The sequence below is a fragment of the Hippocampus guttulatus genome, chromosome 7, assembly GCF_054856545.1.
Source record: "Hippocampus guttulatus isolate MCC_2025c chromosome 7, RoL_Hgut_1.0, whole genome shotgun sequence".
Classification (NCBI taxonomy): domain Eukaryota; kingdom Metazoa; phylum Chordata; class Actinopteri; order Syngnathiformes; family Syngnathidae; genus Hippocampus; species Hippocampus guttulatus.
The window spans coordinates 22,490,843-22,514,665 of NC_141267.1; the positions used below are offsets into that span (position 1 = coordinate 22,490,843).

Consider the following 23,823-nt stretch of genomic DNA (forward strand, 5'->3'; position numbering starts at 1 on the left):
GATGATCTCCACCTTGCCGTGCTGGAAAACACCCACGCAGGAGTACGTGGTGCCCAGGTCGATGCCGATGGCGACGCCTTTCGCTGACACCATTTCGTTTGCCTGACGGTGAAGATGTTTGTCTGTGAGGGGAACGACATTGAAGCAGCACATTAAACATCATGTTAACATATTATAACGGCATCGTCTATAAGGGGAAACGACATTACAGCAACACAATTTCTAAATATTGATAGTATTTCCCTGTATAATAACTCTACACGTTAAAAATCACAACATGTAAAATATGGCAACACGTTCAACATTTGAACATGTTACACATCTAAACAACAGAGAACACATTCAATATGATAGCATGAGTAAAGTGTGAATTATAGAGGAAAACCCATCAACTTACATTTAAAAGGGCGCTGTGAGGTCTGCGGATCTTGTGATTTTTCTTCTTCGTGTAGTTTTTGCTCTCCCTCAACTGCTTTTATACCCGGCGAGTTTACATTCTGGACATTTCCAGACGTTTCTGTCAATTAAGTCACAAACAAGTGCAAATTCCTGTTGGTACCTTCAAAACAAAAGAATAGGAGTGGACTTTGAACGGAGGAATGCACTTATTGTGAAGGCAAGTACGGTCACATTACTAAACATTGACGTCAACTACTTCCAGAACCCTCTGGGATCGTGAAGGGAAAGCGAGACGAACGCAGACAAATCTGGATAAAGATAATTTGGATGCGGTTGACGTCATTCATTTATCGATATGATTATTGAATGTTTGTTAAAACGCGGTGGCATACATTTTATGTCATATTACATCAACCAACAAAACAGTTACTGCAGTGATTTTATGTGTACTTTGTATCAAGACGATAACCGCTTCAATAAACGTCAGGTTCATCATGACGATATCGATCTAGCGGGAAACATTAATTGGCTGTGCTCGGAATCATTCACGTATTCCCTTCTGCCGAATCAATGGGTCTGCCGTTCTGCTGGCCGTTGGTCTCTTGTCAAAGACGTACTCTGTCGTGCAGGTGTTTCCAGTCTGTTAATTCACATTTTGTCATCCGAATTGGAAGTATGGTGCGACGTTGCCGTGTTACTGAGTGCAGGAGCTCGTCAAATGGGAACGGTAGCTCCAGGAAGGCCCTTAAAAAGTGGTGAATTTAAAAAAAAACGAAACGATTCCGATGAAAAGACGCAACCACTAGCAGCAATTCTTTATTAAGTGTTCTAATCAACCACAAAGTAAGCGTCGGTCGAGCAAGCTAATCAGTCCCGAACAACCAGTGCGACACCTAGTGGCCAATAGTTTACCTCCTGCTGGTTGTGTCCCGTAAAGTCATGCTAACCTCTTTTTCTTTCCCCGAGACACTGAACAAAGAGAGGAACATAGTCTTCATACATCCGGTTGAAATTGGTCAAACGGACACAGACAAGATCCATCTACACGGGGCAATGCACCTCTCCTATTTTAAGGAAATTAGTTTTGTTCACTACACGAGAGATTAATCAAGAATCACAGACTGATAATAAATGAAGCTAATCATTTTAGAAATTCGAAAAAAAAAGATTTTAAAATGTTGAAAAGACCTTCCTTATCGGTATGCGAAAAAAAGCACATTTCTAACCTGAATTTTTTAAAAAGCATTAAAACTCGGGCATGACTTCACTTCGATTGGCAGTTTTCTGACATTTGCATCAAACATAACCGCTAAATGTAACTTCCCCGTGTTTTCTTTCAATTCTAATTCTAGTCGATGTCAAAATACACATTGAATAGTACTTTGAGGAGAAAACTGTGGGTTTTGTTTAAATTGTCATGAGCACATATTTTTTAAATCAAGTATTATCAAACATGTTCATGCCATTGGTATTTGCTCATTGATTTGCCTCCATTTTCCGACTCAAAAATGCTGACCCCAATGCCAAAAGCACACATGTACACACGTTTCGAGTCTCATTTGATCATATTCCCACTTTGAAGAGCCAAGTGGCTTTGACACAAGTGTGTTCTTGTGTAGCGTGTCGTGTGTGCGTGTGTGTGTGTGCGTGCATGCGTGTGTGTGCGCGTGTCATCCTGCGATGAAAATATTCCACTTGGTCTGAAGACATTACTCCAGACCCACACAGTCTGCCTGATAGTCGGTCCTCACGTTCAGATTTAAACCAGTTTACAAATTCCATTATGCTAAGCCTGAACACTGGTTGAGAAATGATGAACGATTATGTGAAACACATAATCTCCCCGCTGCACCATCATTGCAATATGACAGCCAAATTTCATTCATCCTATCCAATTTCTTCCTTATTGAGGAGAGAAAATTACTGGTCCCTGTAATCAGATATGCGGCAAGGCTATGTGAAGTTAAGCTCACTCCCATTAGGCTTGCTGCATTGCTCCCGCTAGAGTCAAATGCTTGCGTGCGCGCACGCGGATACACGCGGTCCCGCCTGTCTGAAACGCCGCGCTTCTCACATCCTGTTTCAGACGATTCGAGGACTCATATTTGGCCTTGATGTTCGGTGGTCTCGACATCCTCCATTCGCGATGTTTGAAACAGGAGAATTGACAAATCTCCCGCGTTACTTTTCTCGGTGGAGTAATCGGACTCAGTTCGTGACCGTGTGGCATTTAACAATGATAAAATCAACCCTAACAATCAGTTAGTGGCCGTGCCACTAAAATGACTTGTGCAGTCATTTCCGGCGTGAAGTACAATAATCCGGAACGTCACAATTGCACCATGTTACCTTTAGGCCACAGGACAATTAATAATGGAGGAAGGCGAGGGGATGGGTGTGGGGGAGGGGGGGGGGTGCATTTTTTGAGTCGGAAATAGCCACTCCTTGGAGTTAGTCAGCTGAAGGAAGTATTGAGGTCCATAGCACACTGCTGTTGACAAAGTGTTATCAAGCTTCAAAAACACAAACAGTGCATCCAAAAAAAGAGAGAAAGACCCACAAGGCTGTGTGACTGTATGAGGCCTCCAAAATTAAATGATTTTATTTTTATGCACCGAATGATATTTGTTAACAATCTACATGATGAATGTTACTTTGTTCCTCTCTGAAGGTACGTGTGGCAAGACCGCTTCCAAACAATCTTGCCGCTTCCTTTGCTCGTTCAAAATGTTCTCTTTTCAAGACAACATGCGTTTGTGAATTTGCTGAAATTAGGTAAAAAGGACTCTTTGGGATTTTTGGCCGTGATGGGCCGGCACCTCGTCGGACGTGTGCTGCATAGATCCAAATGTGATGAAATGACCCCATTCGAATGGAATAATGAGCAAACATCATCTGGCATCCATATTCACGTTGTCCCTCTTTGTGGAGTCAAATCACCAGCGCAGCGCGCAAATCAACATCATGTCATTTGCTGCTAATTCAACCCACAGATCAGAAGCGCATTGAGCCGACGACTCTTGTTTTTTCTCCTCCGCACATGCTCAATTCAACTCTCCAATTGGGAATGCATTCGAGATGTAATTGAAAATTAGTGTTACTCCCCCCCCCCCACCCCCACCCTCAATAAATGGGGTAATTGATCAAGGCCTTATTGTTCCCGCATGACACCTCCAGGGCTTGTTTGTAACAAGGTGGCGGCAGCACCGAGAGGCTTTCCGTCTGGCCGGGCCCCGAAGCGCTCCGGCTGCTTTGTCACTAATTGTGGCCGTCTTTCCGATGAATTGCGATTGGGCTAAAAGAGCTTTTGGGCTCAATGCAGCCAAGCTGCCAGCGATGCTCTCACCATTATCAAAGAAACTCTTGATCTTTTCAAAAGCAGGAAATGGATTTTTTTCCCCCTCTCCCAAGGCCCTGTTCAATCAAACGCAGTTTTTTTTTTTTGTGGAAGTGGGGGGGGGGGTAATTTGCAATGCGTCCATTAGTTCTTCATTAAAGCAAGATTAAATTGCACCTCAAATCACATCAGCCTTTGCTGGAGTAAAGGGTGACAGTTTGAGGACCCAAACTAATTACTAGTGCCCATGAATGAGAGAGGGAAAACAGGGCTGTTTTAACATGAGATAGTGTGGCCTGTCATTATATTCCGACTAATTCCACTCTGCCCGCTCTCTTAATGAGAGCAGAACGTCCTCACATCTCTCTCACCTGCTTTCTCTCGATCTGCACCAGCTCCAAACGTATAATTTCGATCGCACTCGCAGTATCTATTCATTAGGCTTTTTTTTTTTTTTTAACGAGACCTGCTACAAGTGCCAAATCTGTAATGCTGAAAATTAGCATTTTGAGAGGAAGACGCGACAGATGGAGATGAAGGCGCAGAGACATTTTTTGCTTTGAGGGAGGACAACAAAGAAGTTTTAGATGCTGGTCATCTCCATCGCGGATAGCAGGTTCACGGTCCCGCTATCTTGCCAATTTTGGGGCGGGTTTTTTTTCTTGCATTTATTCTTGACCACTAGAGGGCGACACACAATTTCCTCTAAAATGGCGTAAATCCGAAAAAAAAGAGCAACGGAGAACGAAAACCTGCTTTTTTGGGTAATCCCGCTTTGAAACAATACAGAGAGTACATTCATTTTATAATGTACATGTTTGGGAATAATTTTCGATGTATAGTGTGCGGTGATAAGTTTGTCTGTTTGGATAAAAAAAAAAAGTGATTGTTTACAGCAGTGTAAACGCATCAAATTTACCGTTGCACTGTGCTGTCCAATATTTTTGTGTTGTCCACCGCTCTTGCCCTCTCTCGTTATACGTTTGAATGTGTTTGGGTTAGTTGTATGTTAAAAGGTTTTTTTTAAAAAGTGCCATAAATGCTATCAAAACATGCCAAAGGAGTACTTCTATATTACAGATTTTGGAAGAGTCTAAAAAAAGCTGAATGTTGAAAATATCGGGGCCATTGTTCAAATATTTTGTTTGCAGTGGGCATAAGTAGAGATGTGCACTAAAAAAATTGGTGGCCAATGATCACGTTTTTCGGACAATAAGCTTTTTGCATTGTTTTCGACCGTCCCCGGATTTTGCTTATTGGAGGGGTGGCCTAAAACGTTATCTTTGCCACGGTGGGGGCATTACTGTATTACTGTCTCATTTTATATATATATATATATATATATATATTGCTCTTATGATTGCTAAGCTCCTAGCTAGAAGATCACAAGCAGCCTTTGTTTTGAAAATGCACCCAGGTGCAAATATATGAACTTCAGGGAGCTGTCCACTGATCTCGCCGTCTTCTCGGACGGACACCTCTGCGGTGTGGCGTTTTGGTTTGGAGGCTGGTAAGATTAGTTTTGCAGCTGAGAGCAGCCAAGTCCCACAAACAGGATTTAGCATGTTGTCTCACAGTGGCAGGCCCTGCCCGGGATCACATGGCGCTGATGAGCGCCGGAGCGTAACATGCTTACGGCAGATCCACTGCGATTTACAGAGAGAGGAGAAGTGCCGAGTACACCATCTTAACGTGTGTGCATTTGTTAACAGTGCGCAAAGTTGAGATGTTGGAATCTTTCAATGAGTCAACAATGTCGTAAGGCTTTAACTCGGCGCTCGTGGTAAATCTCCTAATACACATTACAAGCTTTTCAGAGCCGTCAGCTGATTAGCTTCCTCAAGGCGATTTTTGCCTTCCGTAAAATGTTTTTTTTTCTCCTCTTCAACATACAGCGCAATTTTCCTTGCGAGGTACAAACTTCCTATCCTTGCAAAAAATATACATGCACTAGCACTAATTTTTTTTTTTTTTTTTTTTTAAGCAGAGGAATTGCCCGACCAGTTTCTGCTGAAGTGAGATTTGGCTGCAGAGAGCGCCCGCACTGGTTCCAGAAACTCAAGCCTCATACCATTCCAGGCTGGGCTTATCCTAAGCTTGTTAGTATGTGTGATGCCGGGACTGATAGGGACCTTCACATTACCATACCGCTGCTGAATTAACTCTCATCTTCGACTGCAAAGGGAGGGAAAACTGGCCCACAAGTTTTGCGGTGTGCAGGATATTATGATGACATGCTATAATAAATGTTTATAATCTACTTAGTGGAGGACCAGGGTTCAAATATGTTTCTATATTCGGCTTAGTAATGCTCCTAAAGATTTTCTGTTCCACCTTCAGGACGGGCAAAAGTAATATGCACACAGCAATTGGAAAATACAAGAGCTTGCATCAATTTGCCCAACAACACGAGTTTAATGCAGACTCTGAGACAAAATTCATTTTTTCAAATCATACAATCATTATAGTCGTTTTTAAATTCCATTCAGGCCACAATGCCAATACATGTAGCTACATGTATATCCCACCACTGTGTCGATCGATAGTCATTCCTTTCTTTCTTTCTTTTTTTTTTGCAGTAGCTTTAACTTCTGTGATCAATGTTTTCTCATTATTTTAAATCTAATTTATTTCATTTATTCGATCACTAAGATAAAGAACATCCACTTTTATCCAGTACGGTAAGAAATATCCAAAAACAAGCAAATATCTACCATAAAATCCCGTGCACAAAACTCACCCTTTTTTCATCTTGTATCAATACTGTATTTATTAGTGTCACGTGTCACGCCGCCAATGCGGTAAGAAGGCCAACTTCAAAATCAACCTTAGCCAACCAAATAAAATGCGGATATCGAGGCCAAGCAAAACGAAAGTGCGTCCAAAATCCAATTTAATGACGCTGGCACTGTATTCTACCTACGGCGCCTATTAGCAGCGGCGGCAATCGCGTCGGGTTACTTTTCAGCGGTAGTTTATCAGACGAAAATGAGTGCACACTTTGACGCGGACAACCTGCCACAGTTGCTGTTCTGACTGAGGACTTTTGAACAAATCAGACTTACTGAAATGTGCTGTTTGAGCCGGCCGAATCGCGGCTGGTGGTTGTGACGTCACTTCGCCAACAAGCGGTGCGTTTGAGAACTCGGACATTGCGGTACTTATCTTGGCATGCTCATGACGACCCCTCAACAGCAACACTCGACAATAAAAAGCAATCATATCTTACCTGTCAATTCAAATAACAGGTTAGTTTAACACTGTTTAATCCAAAGTTTTTTTTCCCCCTGTCTCCACGCACTCTCCTGGCGCTCTCTTCAAAAGAGGAGAGGTGCAAGTGGACGAGCTTGATCAAAAAAGTGGAAAACAGGGCACATTTCAACCATTATGTTTTATCGTGAGACCGTGTTACGGGAGCATGAAAAAAGACATGCGCCCAGATGTTAATAATGGATGCCAGCAAATCAGTGTACCCTGTGATACACGGCTACAGAGGAAAAAGTACGTTTTACGGTTGATTTGGTGGATCATACACAGGTGCGTTTTTACCATACGCGCCATCATGCCTTGTGTATAGTTTTATAGCAAAAACACAAACAAATGAAAGAATTTGGCCTGATTATAGCAGTAGCTTGTTTTATTGTGATGAATTGTAATTTGGTGTCAGGGAGTACAGCGAGGGGTGAATGGGATTTGTCAATCTGTCTTTTTTTTTTTTTTTTTGCCATTCCCCAACATTTATTGCCTGAGCTCAGACTCCCCCTCTCTCTTTCTGTGTTGACACATATACATATCACACAGCGGGATTAGCATGACACTCACTGTAACAAACCTCTCTTTTGAGGATTGGGGGGGGGGGGAGTGGAGGGGCAGCCTATTCTATAGTGGAGGTGCCCAGCCAGAAAATAGCATACTTAGACAACAATGGCGTGGTAAGTACCTTAGCAAGGATCAGCGCTGGCAGAGTGAAACACATTACAAAACAATGGCTGACTGCCTGCCCGCTTGGCTGCCTGTCAACGACGGGAGCTGCCATGAGCCGCCATGCTGATGTTTGGCGAGGGTGAGACACCACATCATCTCACTTTCAACGTAAACACTGGCGCGAAAGACTGGTCGCAGTGCGTCTAATCCCGCCTGGAGACAACCTCCTTTGAAAAGTGTGACGCGTGATGTTGTACCATAACGGGACGTGCGCCTCGATGCAAAATGGGAAGGAGAAGTGATAAGAACGGACTACATTGAGAAGTGTCGTTCTGTTTGACTCAAGCCTGTGATGTGCTTTTCAGTTAACGCTTGACTGAGGTTCATGAGACCGTTTTGACGTTGGGACGTTTCTCAAATCGGAATTGAATTTGTCAAAACCGCACGGGTCCATTTTTACATCAAAAACACAGTTTCTCATTTCTATTCACACACAACCACGACATTTCAATTGAGGTAGCTGGCTCAAGTCAAGCCTCTCCTTTCTCAAGAGCACTTTAGTCATTCATGCTTTGGTCACATTTCGGCCGGATGACTGTAACGCACTTTGGAGCCAGCCAATCCTCCATCGAGCGTCTCCAGTTGGTCCGGAATGCTGCCGCTCATCTCTTGACTGGTACTCGTCAAGAGGGAGCAAATCGCGACTCCTCGGGGCCTCCCTTCACTGGCTCTCGAAACATTTTAAGATCCTCTTCTCCGTTTTCAAATCTCGAAATGGCCTCGCCCCACTCGGGGGTCCTCCGCCCCCGCCCGCTGCCTCAGGTCTGGGGACCAGACACTATTAGAGGTACCAAGAACTAAGCGGAGGCTCAGAGGGGATGAAGCGTTTTCCATTGCCGCTCCCTCTCTTTGGAATGACCCCCTGCCGAATGCTGGGGCAAGCCCCCCCCCCCCCCCCGCCCCTCCTCACTGCCCGTCTTGAAAACTCGTCTTCAAACTCATTTTTATTCTTTGGCATTGGGCTCCGCATGAGACTTGACTTTGAGTTGGACTGTTTTTGCGCTACCACCTGTCTATGTTCTTAATTGATTGTTTCCTTGTTGTCTGAATTCTTTTCTCTCCGTGTACAGCACTTTGGATACCACGGCGGTTGTTTTCAAATGCTCGAGAAATACAGTTATGTGTTTAAAATGGCACATTTTACATTCCACTATTTTGATCCAATCCAAACAAGCAAGTCGAAAAGTCTGATTTGGCCATTAACGAGTCCATATATTTAACACCAGTTAACCGAGGACAAAGGGCCGGTAAATGGAAGGAGGGGCGTTACTAATGCTATCAGAGCAAAAGTGTTAGCATCTCCTGGAAATCTGGCACAAATCCTCACGTTGCCCCTGTTCCCTTTTAATGCAAACCAAATGAGCTTGCGCCGTAATAAGAAGCTTCCCAGAATTAGTTTTCATTTGCAGAAAATTGCAAGGCAAAAAAAAAAACGACTTTTATCTATGAATTTCACTCCTGTATAAGCAAAGGAAAATAAGGCATTCCCTCCTCCGACATTATTCGGATGACGTTCCATCGGTAGCAGCGGCAAGAAATAACATTGTGCAAATTCTATGCATGTTAATGATAAATAGAAATCCACCTGCTCACAGATAAAATGAGTTTAATTTCACCCCGTCCCCCCCCCCCCCCCTCCCACCACCAAACCCACGCTGGTGCGCCTGCTTGGCCTTTTAGAAATTACTTATGCACAGCTATTATTAAAATAGGGGAGCGAGCAAATGAGAAAGAAGCGCTATCTCTGGAGGGAGAGTGGCTGGCTTTAAGACTGCTGCTGCTGCTTCTGCAGCAAAGGCGCTCGGCTTCACACAGTCAGCGTTTCTTGCTCATACAAACGTGCCTGCCTGTGCGAGCGCGCACACGCACACACACACACACACACACACACATTCACAGAGTGCAGCCAAGCCGCACTCCCGCTCAGCTTTTGTGGCAGCTACGACCCTGTGTTTACTAAATTAACCCAAATCCTTTTTGGAGAGTTTAATAGTGTAATGGAATTTGCAAGCTTTTGGAGAGCATCCCGAGGAGCGTCTATTTACTTGCTAATACTAGCGTAGCAAAGGGACAATGCCTGTGTGTGTGTGTGTGTGTGTGTGTGTGTGTGTGTGTGTGTGTGTGTGTGTGTGAGCGTGTGTACGCGCCACAGTGCAGTCTGTCGACTTGGATTTTCGAGCGAGACAGAGCGCGCACACTTGTTTCGTCTCAAATGTTGTTGTGGGAAGAGAAACATGTTTTGAGTTTACCGTGCGTGTCTTCCTTCCTGCTTGTTCAGAGAAGCGGAGGACTTGAAAACGAAATGCTGAAAGCCGGGGGGTGTGAGGGGGGCGGGGGGGGGCAACCACTCATACGCGGTGACTCGAATTTGCATCTGCTTAGATAAGAAAGACGGAGACACAAAAGGTCAAAAGGTCAGGTGTCAAAAGATTTGGTCGAGAGGACGGAGCAGGAGGAGATTTATCTCAAAATCAACAAATTCTTTTCTGGCCACGAACGGAATATGATGACAACATCCAAACTGGAAGTAGGGTCGAATTCAAACCGAACAAGTGACGACGGTCGAATGAAAAAAACTATGTAATATAATAATACATAACTGTCAAGGAAAAGTGGTCAGTGGTCATGAATTAAAATGCAAAGAACAACCACTCCCGATTCGCGACTTCTCCGGCAGCAAGCGGTACAAATGTGTTCAAAAGTCATGGAGCAAAAGCGACGATGTCGTTTGTAAATGCGGGTGAGGCCTTGGGATGATGTTTGGGCCAGCGGGGGAAGGCCCGGCCGCCGGCTGGCCCCCCGACCGAAACCGCCGCCTCCAAAGAGGCGTTTGCGTCACGGGACAATGCGTGCGCAGCTTTGAAGAATAGCCGAGCAATCAGAACTTCTCCAGTCACCTTTGGGGTGACTGTTGGGCTTTTCGTCAATGTGGCAGTTTGAAGACAAGCCTGCCAAGCGACGGCGACGGGCCGCGCGCCGCTGAATGGCAGCGGAGGACCTTTAAATTCCTCATTACGGCCTAACACACAGACAGGACGTGTGATCCGATTCCATTACTCGCTTCCCTGTATTGTCACGCTCACAGAATTCAATGTAGTCCCATTCATTGAGGAAAATGAAAAATGCCCCCCCCCCCCCGTCTCTCACTGGAACGCTGCGCTAACACTAATTTAAAATGTCTCATCTCCTCGCGCATGTTCAACAGTCTGATTGCCTGGACTCTGAAGAGAGAAGCCGACGAGGAGGAATCCCTCTTTATGAAAAGTCGTCCAGGCGGGAGCCGTGGAGGAGGAGGAAGAGGAGGAGGAGGAGGACTCACCGAGGCGAGAATCTGCAGCTTCATCAGAGTCGGTCAAGCAGGGCAGCCGCCGCTGCCGACCGCACAAACCAACGGCGAGAGAAGCCGTCACCTTCCATGACAAAAGGCTCTTTTCTTCTTCTTCTTCTTCTTTCCTTCCTTCCCCGACCACATTGACACTTTCAGCTCATTGCGGCAGTGCAAGGTCACCATTTGAAGCTGGATGGAAAATCAAGTCTGTGAAGTGGGCGCTTAGAGGACAGCGATGCACAACTTGTTGAATTAGCTCGTTGGGATGGCGGTGGAAGAGGAAACGCAAACGTCCTCCACGGTCAGACGCAAAACACAAAGCGGGCACTCCAGTGGCAGAAGCACTGGGGGGGGGGGGGGGGGGGGAGTATACGATTTCGCTTTTCTTTCCTAAAACGGCAATGAATGAGGTGGGAGGGAAAAAAATGTTTCTCGGCCCTTTTTGACTTTCAATTTCATGACGTCGTCCTGAGACCCTGACGAGCAGACAAGGAACGGCGGTGACAGAATGCAAAGCACGCTGAAGTTCAAATAGGTTTCAAAACTTTATTTAGTGCCTTTGCTTCAAGGGGCGCGTTGGGCATTTCGGCCTGTCACACCAACGCGGTGAGCCGAAACAATGCGTCGCGACGACGACAACCCGAAGCTTTGTGCCAACTGGTGGGGTTTCTTACCTCGTCGACAATCAAACCACAAGACTCTCTGACTTTTAGGGTTGATTTTAGAAGTGACATTGTAGTGCGGACCAAATTGAACTGAGATTTGCAGGAGAAAAAAAAAGTATTACAAATATTTTGTTCAAACTGCAGTATGATGTGCAGAACACAAACTTCCTCCCAGGAAAATCCACGACACATGGTGATTGTGGCGATGACTTAGCAATAGCGGTGTTGCATTTTCCTGACTTAAAATACACTCACGCAAGGTTTGTATTAACATATGCTCTTGTTCTTTATGTCAATTGCCATACGATTATTTTCAAAATTGGTTTTGCTATTTTCTATATTTCTTCAACGTTCTTCTTGTCTAGCAGTCTCCTAATTGTAGCTGTGGAGAGCTTTTTTTACATGTTGTTGCATATTGGTAAGCAACAAAAAGCAACAGCCGTACCTTACTGACTCGAACAGAATCGTTACATTTGAAATATTTTCAATCAATTATATCATAGTATCATACCCCGCATATCCAAAAAAAAGAGGGGGGGAGTTCAGCATAATTTCCAACTTAAAAAAAATTATATAACACATTTAACATTTGAAGAAATTTAAGCAAAGCATGCTTGATGTCTGTGTGGAAGGAAACCTGAACCCAAACCCCCCCATTGAGTAAGTTACTGGAGCTGTGGCATTATGTTGCACTGCCCTCCAGTGGACAAGAGAAGAGATGCACACCCGTATGCCCTTGATGCCTCCTCACTATTGGACCGAGGCGGAGTTGTCCGTTAACAACCCGACAGTAACTCCGATTATCTACTGTATAGTTGGCACTTTAAAAAGATTTTAAAAAAGGACAGACGTACAGTACAGTATGTGACAGCAGCAACAATCACAAGAGTGAGCGTTCGGTATTAGACTCGGCAGTTAATCTGCCCCGGCGAGATATCGCATAGAACCGCTGTGCTGCATTTCTGATGATGGGCCCAGTAATGATCCACGGTTTGGCAGCTAAGCCTGAAGTAAGCTACTTTTGCCAAGGGTGATACACGGCTGGCCACACACACACACACACACCCGCGTCGGTTGCGTGTGTTTGATTATTGAATCAAATATGTGACACCAAGTGGCTTAAGGCGGCCAGTAAGCCAAGCAAGCCAATTTGGGGGGGACTCAAACGAGATCATGTGAAAAAAAATTAAAATAAAAGTTTGAGAAATAATTTTAATATACCGCAGCAAGGATACGCAGAGGAAATAGACAAGGAAAGAAACCTATTAGCATGGCGTCAAACGTCAGCACTACTGTCTGTGCTATCTCGTGCTAACAGTTGACAAATACGTTTTACTCATACGTCGATGGTGTGTTCGAAGCGTGAGAATGTTTACCAAGTGGTCCGAGAAGTGCTCAATAGTCCGCCCGAAAATACCGCTGCGTTGGAAAGCAGAAACACGCCTGACTGGAAAATCTGTCCTTGATTCTCAGAATACGACCATTCGATAGCTGAAACAACAGAAAGTAACGATTGGAGGGAAGCGGCCAGTTCCCTTGCATTTTATCGGTGGAAATACACAAGTCGTTAAGTGCGTGGCTGTATAAAGGGATTTAAAAAAAAGTTCCGAGGTGATGTCATTTGCTTGAGGTCAGCTAATCGCGGGAGGGACGCCGCACGTACACGCAGAGTGCATTTGGTCGCCACTTGGGACTTCAAACGCTCGCGCTTGCATGGCTGTTCGCCGTCGAAATCCTGCTTGAAAAGGCCGTCCGCCACACATGCCGAGCCACAAGGCGACTTCAAAAATTCAAGCAACGTTTTCGAGCTCTTGCGAGTCGCTCGAAACGTCTTCAAAGAAGTTGCGCCGTGACTCGGGTTTTCGCCACTCTTGCACCATCGTGGCCGTAGAAAGACTGCAAATGAACACCGAAATGGAACGCCGACGCAAAACTCACACGATTCAAGTAAGACTTTATTGAAACTGTCCGTTATTTCACTACATTGGTTTTCTTTTGGGGGGGGGGGGGGGGGTTAATCAAGATGCCCAAAAAGCAAAGAGCAAAACGAATGGGAGAACGAACATCTCGAGACGTCGGTTGACGCGTAGGCGCAATGCACTACGTAAGGCCATCAATACGCTCCACAAGATTTGCCGTCTATCCCAGCTGACTTTGGAACACCCCGGACTGGTTGCCAGCCAGTCGTATGAGCAAACGTGGACAAAAACAAACAAAAAGTCTTCCCGTTCTTTCAAAAGCCACATGCAATAAGCTCCTATCTGGGCGCTTCTCAAAAGTATGCTCCAGGAATGTGACATGAGAGCACAACAACGAAACTTGTTCAAAAGCAAGTCAGAATGGTTTGTTTTAAATCGCACCTTCCTGTCCTGGACTATAAATAAAGAAAGATAGGACAACTCTGGCCTTTGTTCGCAGACTGTTGAATGTCCGTTGTTTGATCTCGGAGCGCTCGGTACCAGAGCACCGACACTCAAGTTACAAAATACTAAAAAGTTTTGGTTTTTTTTTACACTCGACCACCTTCATACGAACGTATTTTGTCGGAAAAACTCGCGCCTCTGAATGGTGATTAATGGATGTCATGTTACGTGTCGTTCCGTTTGAGGATCACGTGGACACGGCAACTTATTGGCTGTTCGCTTCGCAAAATCTGAAATGCGCGCAGCGAAACGATGCGGAATCACGCGCCAGGAAAACATCGAAGAACGAGTGTGAAAACAAAATTCCATCATCTCATTTGATTTACCATAAAAAAGTAATTTGACTCTCAAATTGTTTGAACATTCTGCTGGATCCTACTTTCGGAGAACCGCCCGGATAGTTTTTCTTTGAGAGATTCACCAATCGGATGGTTTAAGGGCGCGTCGGCGGCAACTCGCGCAACGCGTGTCGGCGGCTTTCACGCGTTCAGGTTTGGCGTCTTTGAACGATACTTTCTTTCCGCCGCCGTTTTCAAATGGAATTTGTTGACTTTTTGGCTTCGATGCCTTTCTCTTTCTGAAACTTGGCAATCTGCTGAAAGATGTCCAAGAGGTTTGCCGGAAGGTCTTCTTTGGACCTTCCTTCCGGGAGCGAGATCTCTTCCTCCTGCTCCGCTCGGACTCGGGCTTCGTCCGACTGGCTCCAAGCGGGTTGCCGTTTCGCAGCTTTTCCTTGCGCGATGTCGCTCTCCGACGGCGTTTGATCTTCGCCGCTGCAAAGGGAAAAATTGCGGCCGGAAAAATCTTTCCCTGGCCCTAATTTTCTGGAATACGCCGAATCGGCCGAGGAGCAGGAAACTCTGCGCTTCCTCTCGTCTAAGCAACTTCTTTGGGGCTCAGCGGCCCTCCGTTGATCGCCCGTCCCTCTTTCGCTGCTCCTCGTCCTGCCGTCTTCTCTGCCTGAACTTGCGCTCCTACTTTGCCTGCTCCTTTCCGGGCTCTCCTTGGTTTCCCTCGCAGGGTGCGACGGCCACTCGCAGACGTCGTCGTCTGAGGACGGCGACAAAGAATACAGACAGATCCTCGGGCCGTTGGCATCTTTGGGCTTGGCGCTGGGCTCTCCCTCCTCCTCCTCCTCATCGGCGGCCCCGAAGGCCTCCCACGTCTTTTGGTCGAGAAAGGTGGCGGAGGTAACGGGAGGTGCCGGGTACCACTCGTCCTCCTCGTCTTCCTTCCTCTTTCTGCCACGCTTTCCCTCGTCACTGCTGCGCCTGCTGCCGCGGCGCTTGCTTCCTCGCGCCGACTTCCTCTTTTTCTTTTTCTTTCTTTTGGCTCTCCTGCGTGAGGACGACGACGAGGTGGAGGATTTCCTGGAGGATGCGGATGACGAGGAAGAGGTTGACCTCTTCCGCTTTCTTTTTATCCTGACCAAAAGAAAGACGCCGGGGACCTCTGATTGGGTTCAATACTCACGCGATGCTTAGTTCTCTTCAGTGGCCGTATGCCTAATGAGGTCTTCCTTTTTTTTTTTTCCCCAAGGTGCGGAAATAACTCACCTCTTCTCCTCTTTTAAGAGCTTACGCAATTTCTCAGCACTGCTCTGACTGCTTTTGGCTTTCTCTTCCTCTTCCTTCGCCAGCGCTTCTTCCCGCAGGCGAATGGAATTCTTTACGCAGGCCGGGCGAGACAATTCAAGGCACGGTCAACGAGTGAGAAATTTTAAAATCAGCGGCGGCGCATCGCACGGGACAGCGAAGCCGTAGATGGAAGGCGGTCGTTCGGCGGAGGACGAGTAAAAGTACGGCGCAACGCGAACAACACGCGAATTGTTTTTTACAGGGGCGGAGTTACAGTGATGTGTTGACCATTGAAATGGCGGCGGCATCCAAGAAATGGGGGAGGGGCAGATTGTCCGACCGAGTTTTGAGCAGAGACAGAAAGGTGACAAGGTTACCGTTGGTGGATCACGGGCGAGGGTCGGAACGGGTAGCGGAGGAGTCGTCATTTTCCACAGTCGATTCCCCCCCGCGTGACAAAGGCCGTGCCAGTCAGAAGGGCAAGTACCAGGGCCGCAAACAGATGCGCACACACACACACGCAAACAAAACAAAAATAAAAATCTCATCAGTATTACAAACCACACGGACGAAATGAACCTCCGAAGAGGAAAAACATCTGCTGGGAAAAAAAAAGAACAAGCGGCCTCGCGAATGCTCCCGGATGACAAAACGCTCCTGTGTCAGGACTGCCAAAAGTACTGACACGAGGTGTGAGCGGAGGCCACTTGGCAGAAATAAATCCATCAGAATTTAAGAGCGACATGATAAAATTCTTGCAGTAAGAATAAAACCTTTTTGAACCGCTCACATTTGTTTGAGCTGAACATTTTTGCTTTGACATCGAGGCACTTTGTTGTTAAAAAAAACAAAACAAAAAACCACCACCCGGTAGAGCGCTAACAACGAACGAATGTGTGTTGCGATTGCTACTTTGCCATCTCGGATCCGATTTTCTTTTTTTTTTTTTTTGTCTTTCAAACCGCGGCTCTGGACGTCAGCCCCCCTTCAGCATGCGCGATACAAGGCGAGAGGACTTCGCGATCGAGCGAGCGCGCCGGAACGTGCTCGCGTGTTGAGGCCCACCCACCTGTATGGTCTCGGTGATTTTTGTCAAGGCCTCCTGAGCCTCGGGGTTTGCGTCATCCAGAGAAAGCGCTCGCCTGTACACTCCTTCTGCTGTCACGAGCTTCTCTTGTTCCTCGAGTCTACGCGGGAGAATCGAGTCGCGTCAAGGTAGGTTTGAGTGGCGCCAACGAGAAAAGAGTCCCTTGGTGCTAATTCGCCCATACGAAAATCGTTTGAAAGCGATCCTCAGCCATCTCCGAAAAAACGCGCCTATTTGCCGATTTCTGCGCTACGACTAACGGATCTCGGTGTCGAGGACGTACGTACAGATGCATTGTGCTCCGACGGTCCCTGCCGGGACTGGAGATATGGAGTGGCTCTTCTCTGCATTTGAAATTGTAGCATTTGATCAAAAACACTTTTTGTTTTCTCTCCCTAAGGCGACTACACCACTTTGCAACTCAAAAGCAGATGACCATCGGTGGGCTCAACTAGGACACGCTGGACTAGGAGGCGGGAGTAAGAACATTTTCGAAAGTGGAAAAGAGGAGGCTGCGCAGGGAAGGTAGACTGCAACGTGTTCGGCACGGCCACGCTCGTCACACAAATGCGTTTGGTATTTCGCGGAGCAGCCCCAACTGCGCAACTTACTGTTTTCCTCTCTCAACCAGCGTTTGGCAGAGGTACTTCTTTGCATTGCGGTGATCCGGGCACGTCGCCAGGGCCAATTCGAAGTCCGATATCGCCTTCAGGATCACGCCTTTATTTGCATACCTGAGGACAGAACACCCAATCCGATCCAATTGTAATCAACAATAACGATCTTTCCAGCGTCAAATGTATTTTTGCCCCCACGCAACTCACAGAGCGCCGCGCGCGACCAGCGCTTCCACGTTATTGGTGTCGATGTCCAAAGCTTTGTTGTACTCATTCATGGCTTCCACATGGCGACCCTGCTTGAAGTGGCCCACACCTGCCTTAACACTGTGGGGGGGGTGATGTGTCATTGATGTCTTGCAAAAAACACAACCAAGTCAAAACCGCCCCCACTTTTACCATTTCAAGGCCCAGGATGCCGACTGCTTCTTCCGGATGACGGACGCAAAATCTTCTTTCGCAAACAGTTGACTGGAAGACGAGTGACGGATGAGCACGACATTGCAGCTAGCATCGCAGCGGTCGTATTTTGGCGCCGTCAGCTAGCCCGGCGTCTCCCCAAATCATATCGTAGACGTGCAACGGGTGAGTAACGGCAGTGGCCACCACGTTTACCTTTGGAGCCCTCGCATCATGGACGGAGGATGGACGTCACTGACGCCGATGTTCTCCAGCAGGTAGTCCACCACGCAAGGGTTGTGGTAGCCGTGGCAACCCCTCAGTATGCGCTCGTACGTCTTGCTGAAGTCGCTGGCTGCGCAAACACTACGACTGGGACGCCACGTGAGACGCGCCGCGATTAGCAAAGTGTGTTCGTCCACGCCGGATGGCATTTTTGTTTATTTTGAAGCGCTATTCGGTGTCCTCACTCGTACTGTACGGGCAGCTCCTCCCTGGTCACGACTCCGAGTTGGATGCAGTCTGATCTGCCAGAAATGGATGCTTGCAGAAGGGAGACGGTTATTTTTTCCTGGTAGCGGTCGATATCTTTCACAACGGCTACAAAAACAAACAAAAAGAAATATGTTGGCATTAAAACAACATGGACTGAAAATGGTGTTTTTATGGCTCAAATGAGACATGAATGCTACGTCCACCATTTTCCAAAATTGGCGTTCAAATCAACGGAATGAAGATTTTGTCACCTCTGATGAAGTCCCCAATCTGGTAGTAGGACAAAGGATCGTCATGGCTGCCAGCTGAGGGAATTTCTTTAATGTGACAAAGAGCCTGGGATGACAAAAGAAATCAGAATTCGGTTAAAAAGACAAATGTGAAGTGGGCACACCGAACACGGAGCGGTGACGACGGATCGGCATTTGAGGTTTCCACGATCGACTGACGAGACCGCACTCATTCCGCCGATTGACAGGAGGCCCTCCCCGAATTCTCTCAATTGCATCTTTTAATGCCATTTTGAGGAGAATAAGACAGCCCAAATGCATTTGGCTGTAGCTCGGGTTTCTAAACCGCCGGTGTCCAAACTACGGCCCGGGGAGCCATTTGCGGCCATGCCATCCATTTTTCAACGTTTGACAGCGATTGGTTCTTGGGTGTGATGGCACGGGCGGAAAGGTGATCTTACCGATAACTCCAAGTCTTCGATGTCTCTATTCAGCCCGCCCGCCATGCAAATGAGCGTAAGAAAGAAGCCATATTCGCGAACGTTGTTGATCCTCCCCACCACGATGTCTCCTCGTTCTAAATCCCGGTAAAGCATGGCCCTTCTCTCCTCAAAAGGCACCTCCATGAATAACTCCAGGGGGGGCATGACAGCATAAGCCTCTGGAAAGAACATTACGAGCATTACAATCGCTTCGATGACTTTTTAGGTCTGAGCGAATGATGACATCAAACCGTCACTCGGGATAAGCTCTGATCAGATTTAAAAACATTTTTTTTTAAAACTAGGAGTTGCATCTGGCTGCTCAGCGCAATACAAGCAATAAATTGAACTTAATAGCAGTTGTCGAAACAACTACAGCAAGAAGATGCTAATGCTATTAGCATAGAGCCAAAAGGACAACGGCTACGTGCTGGCTTCAAAAATGACCTGAAATGCTCACAAACGTCTTTGCAACGCCATCAGGTGTCTTCAAACGGAGAGCAGTTTTACTCTATTTTGATTTTGCTAAACCGCTGTCTTCACAGTTATGTGGCAGTTAGGGATGTTGAAATGTAACTTCAAACACTGTCTGTCCACTGACGGGTTTCCTGTTGGCAAGTGTTTGAACCTGAACGAACTGATTCACTTGAGATCATTTCCTATGGGTTCATTTGGTAGACAATAAGCCTCGCACAAAAGATTGTGTGGAATCGTACGCCTGATAATAATGAATAATGCTTTGGATTTATTTTAACCGAGCTCATCGTGGCAATTTAACAAAGGTAAAACAAAGTCTGCCATTTTATGCATCAAGTTACCGTCCCATTTTAAGATGAATAAAAATAAGGTTCGAATGCAGGGATTTCATTCGTTGGATCCGGACAAAGCGTTAAGCGTGGACAACCTGCGGCTTCCTCCTGTCGGGGTTGTTCTTCTTCTTTCGGAGTTGCAGTCTTCCACGATGGACTGAAAAGAATGTCAGCCTTCCGAGCAATGAACTGCTCCACAAGGGGGCTGCTCTGCTCTTCGCCATTTCTGTCAAGGAGCACAAATGTATGATGTCATTTTCAGAGTTGAAGCTGAAAAATCACACCACAGCCTTTCCTGACAAAATAAAAGTGCTTTGCTGCCATCTTGTGGCAACTAGAGGCAATGATACACATCATGAGGGGGGAAATAGAACTACATTTAAAGCAGTCCCATGATTCCCTCTTCATTTGGATTGGCTTTGGCTGTCATTTTGAATTACTGTACTGAACAAAAGCCACCATGGCTGGCCCATAGTCATGTACATTCAAGGTCGTTGAACATCAGATTTCAGAGTGGGGGGGGGGGGGGGGGGGGTGAAGAGGTGTGAGGCAGCAGGCACAAAAAGTAAGCTTGACAGGACAGACGTGATGTGAGAAATGTCAAGTCAAATTTATTTATATAGCCCAAAAATCTCAAAGGGCTTCACATGCCCACAGTTGACAAATATTAACAATATCCCCTGATCTTAGCCCACAGGAGGGCAAGGTAAAACAACCCCCCCCCCCCTCAAAAAAAATCCATCTGGGGAAAAATTAGAAACCTTGAGAAGGGGCCGCAGATGGGAGAATCTGTTTTTATGGCTGCGAAGGATGCCGAGTAGGCAACATTTCAAACAAGATCGTGTTTGGAGATAACGAAGGAAGGAAGATAGGAAGGCTTACCCCTCATACGGAGCCTTACACAGGTCAGCCACCACGGCTTGAAAGTCGGGATTCTCAGTCTGTTCACATTTTAATGTGCTGAACAAGGACTCTCCGTGATACGTCAGACACTGCCTCAACAAGTCTCTGTCCATTATGCGCAGAAGAAGGGCTTACATTATTTCGCTCGGGAAAATAAATACACAAGGTAACCACAATCGGCGCCAGACAAACGGGATTGTGGAAAGGCATGGAAGGAAGCTAACGATCGAACTGATTTGGTCTGAGCAATATCTCAAACTAGCACGATTACTAGCATTGCAAACTTGCAAGCAAATGAAACCGAACGACGGATTACGCCTTCGTTCACTATTTTCGAAAGGAAAAAAAACAAACAAACGGAAAAAAACCCCAGTAGTTCGATAATAAACGGCTCTTACAAGACTATGATTTATCCCGAATGAAACGCTTTTTTTTCTCCCCGACGTACTTCAACGCTGAGTGTTCTCTGCTTAAATGTCAACGGAGCCACACGCAGCCATGGCACTGAGCATGCGCACACGGTGTTACACGATAAATGGTCGTTTTAAACAAATCAACACGCGGAACCTCATTTCGCCTCTGACAGTGTCTATCGTGAATAAAATAATGGATATTATTATTGGGAACATAGTCAGGCCCTAGGCTGTTATAGATCAAACAATCATACTACTTTCTTTATAAAGTAAACAAATACATTATCGTATTTTCAGAAACACGAGAATCAGAAGGCAAAAATATATCGCCAATCCCACAAACTTGTATATTCACAACATTTCAAGAAACACATCTTGCACGAAGCAAATGTCATGCCTATAAAAACTCAAGTTTATCAACTCACAACGTGAAAATTTGAGAAGGAGCTGAGTGGAACCACACATATGCTCAAAACCTGTTTGGCAGTCTTAAAGTGAATTTGTTCTTTTGTTGTTGAAATTCAGTTCATTGTCTGCTTATTAGTAGTTACCTGACACCGACACCAACTGGCTAATATCCATTGAAAAGGCTCCATTGTTTGGACATTCCAAGTTTTTTACCACCTCTCCCCAGTCCATTTTATTTTGGGTGATGTGGTGGTGGGGTAACAAAAGTGTACACCACTGTGGCTGGGGGGAAAAAATTAACAAGGCATGCACGGGTCTCTACTGAGGCTGAACATTCTTGATTGTTTACTCTCGAATGTATTTTGTTACAGTTTGATCGTGCTAACTGATGTGTGTACTATAGTTGTTGGCGGGAAATAACCTGGTTCCACATCTGTTTTCATCACCTGATTGAAAAGTGGGAGCAAATGGATGGAGAGACAGAATAATTTTGTGATGCAGTTGCATCCCAATACATTAGAATCTTGTGGGAAACTTCAAATATTTGAGTACCGTTCGGTCATTCCAAAGTGAAACTCATCTGTATAATAAGAATCTTATATTTCACCATTTTTCGTGGCTGTACCACCCTCTGTATATTCCTTGCTCAAAAGCTGAGGGTGGAGCATCAACAAGGAAAGAGCAAAATGCAAATACACCATCCTGGAAATGAGAGACTAATACTGTACTTAACATCGATGCTGGCTGGAGACACTCAACCCGGTTGACATCATGAAGATGAAAAGTAAAATCCTTTCTTGGATATATTTGCACGGCTGTTTGTATGCATCGTTTCAAGGTAACTTGCTTTAACGTCTTGGTTTGACAAATTTCTGGCTCAGGGGTGTAGAACATGGTTGTGAAAACTGATCTCTTGGCTTACACTTGCACTTGAACTGAATCACGATCCATCACTTGTGTGCAGTTTGTGAGCAATGGGCACATTTCATTTTTGAACATCATCTGAAATGATCATGATATTGATGTTATTTAAAAGTATGAAGAAGTCACTCACAATTTCGTTTGATGACAACATTGACGGCACTTTACCACTTAGCAAACCTCTTACAACTGCCCTTAAAAAAAAAAAAAAGTGATTTTATTTGTTGAAGGCAGCAGCAAGCAGATTTGGATGGCGATTTAACGGTGAAAGCGGGGAACGTTTTCAGGTGTAAAGAGGAACTAACTGACCGTTGAATTATGACCGTGAAAGCCGTTACGTAATAGGCCTGTCAAGGTTCACTATGGTGACAGTTTGGCAAGGTTTATTTCCACCACGATTGGCTAAACATGTATTGCTGTATAAGTATAGTTCACAGGGACATCATACTGATTCAGTCTCAAACTGCCGCAGTGATCGATTCATCTCGGCCAACCGTGACTCCAGGAACCAGTACTGTGGCGGCCACAGAAGATGAGAAATGGCTCACGCCCGCGAATCAAACAAACACAACAGCGACGAGCAGTGTGCTCGACATCACAGCCGACCACCAACACGGAACAACAATCGCAGAGATGGATCCGAGAACCAAATCAAGAGCTGCCATTTCCGCAGGACCTACTTCAAGTACCGCAGCAACACCTGCGACAAACGCGTTAAAAATGTCTTCAACCGGTACAATGCTAAGGACCAGAGCGCAGACAAACACGACCGTCACAACCATATCCGCATGTCTTCCAACAGCAGTGACGTCCGTGACTGCTGCACCCCAGATCGCAACAACCACATCGACAGCTACTACAGTGCCAAACGCACCCGTGACTACAGAAACATCAGACATTAGACCGACCACATCCGCAACAACTAACACATTTATGATGACCACCATCACTACGCCGCAAAACACTGCTATATCCACCACCACCACGGCAGAAACAAACACAACCGTGACGAGCGCAACTCAAAATACAAATACAACCGTATCATCAACACTCGAGTCAATGAAAACCATGCCTGTGAGTACCGCAACCCAAAATGCATTTAAAAAGGACCTATCCGCAACGACTACAACAAGCGCAATCATGACGACAGAAATTCAAAACACAACCAAATCCACAAGCCCCGCAACAGCAAGAACATTCACGGCAAACCTGCCTCGAAACACGACCGCCAAAAACATGTCCACACCTACTACAGTGGCAAATAGCAACGAATGTTCAACCACAACAAACGGATCCGCGACGACGGTAACTCCAGATACAACCGCGCCCACATCTGCAAGTAACAC

The 23,823-nt window shown here is 46.0% G+C and overlaps 2 protein-coding genes across 5 annotated transcripts in view; both read right to left on the reverse strand.

Annotated features, from left to right (window-relative positions):
- Positions 1–16,694, reverse strand: part of fxr1 (FMR1 autosomal homolog 1) — a 121,700-nt gene extending 105,006 nt beyond the window's left edge. For all 4 annotated transcript variants that reach the window (XM_086114773.1, XM_086114771.1, XM_086114770.1 and 1 more), the window contains exon 1: positions 16,091–16,694. The gene's annotated coding sequence lies outside the window, so the exon portion shown is untranslated. The remainder of the gene's footprint in view (positions 1–16,090) is intronic.
- On the reverse strand, positions 13,651–21,233 carry ttc14 (tetratricopeptide repeat domain 14). Its single transcript, XM_086114766.1, has 12 exons — positions 20,715–21,233; positions 19,928–20,058; positions 19,003–19,202; positions 18,563–18,647; positions 18,287–18,416; positions 18,033–18,188; positions 17,817–17,888; positions 17,625–17,744; positions 17,412–17,534; positions 16,783–16,900; positions 15,693–15,802; positions 13,651–15,560 (listed from the first exon to the last, which is right to left on the reverse strand). Exons 1-12 carry the CDS (start codon positions 20,846–20,848, stop codon positions 14,669–14,671), a joined length of 2,271 nt encoding a protein of 756 aa, XP_085970892.1. The 5' UTR covers positions 20,849–21,233; the 3' UTR covers positions 13,651–14,668.
- Between the last annotated feature and the right edge of the window lie 2,590 nt (positions 21,234–23,823).

Bases quoted from the DNA above. Each gene is read 5' to 3' on its own strand.
- ttc14 (XM_086114766.1), bottom strand. From the start codon at position 20,848: ATGGACAGAGACTTGTTGAGGCAGTGTCTGACGTATCACGGAGAGTCC. The intron at 19,203-19,927 runs GTTGTCCACGCT...TGTTCTTTCCAG, and splicing joins CCGACAGGAGGAAGCCGCAG to AGGCTTATGCTGTCATGCCC. The intron at 15,803-16,782 runs GTGGGTGGGCCT...GCCTGCGTAAAG, and splicing joins AAATCACCGAGACCATACAG to AATTCCATTCGCCTGCGGGA.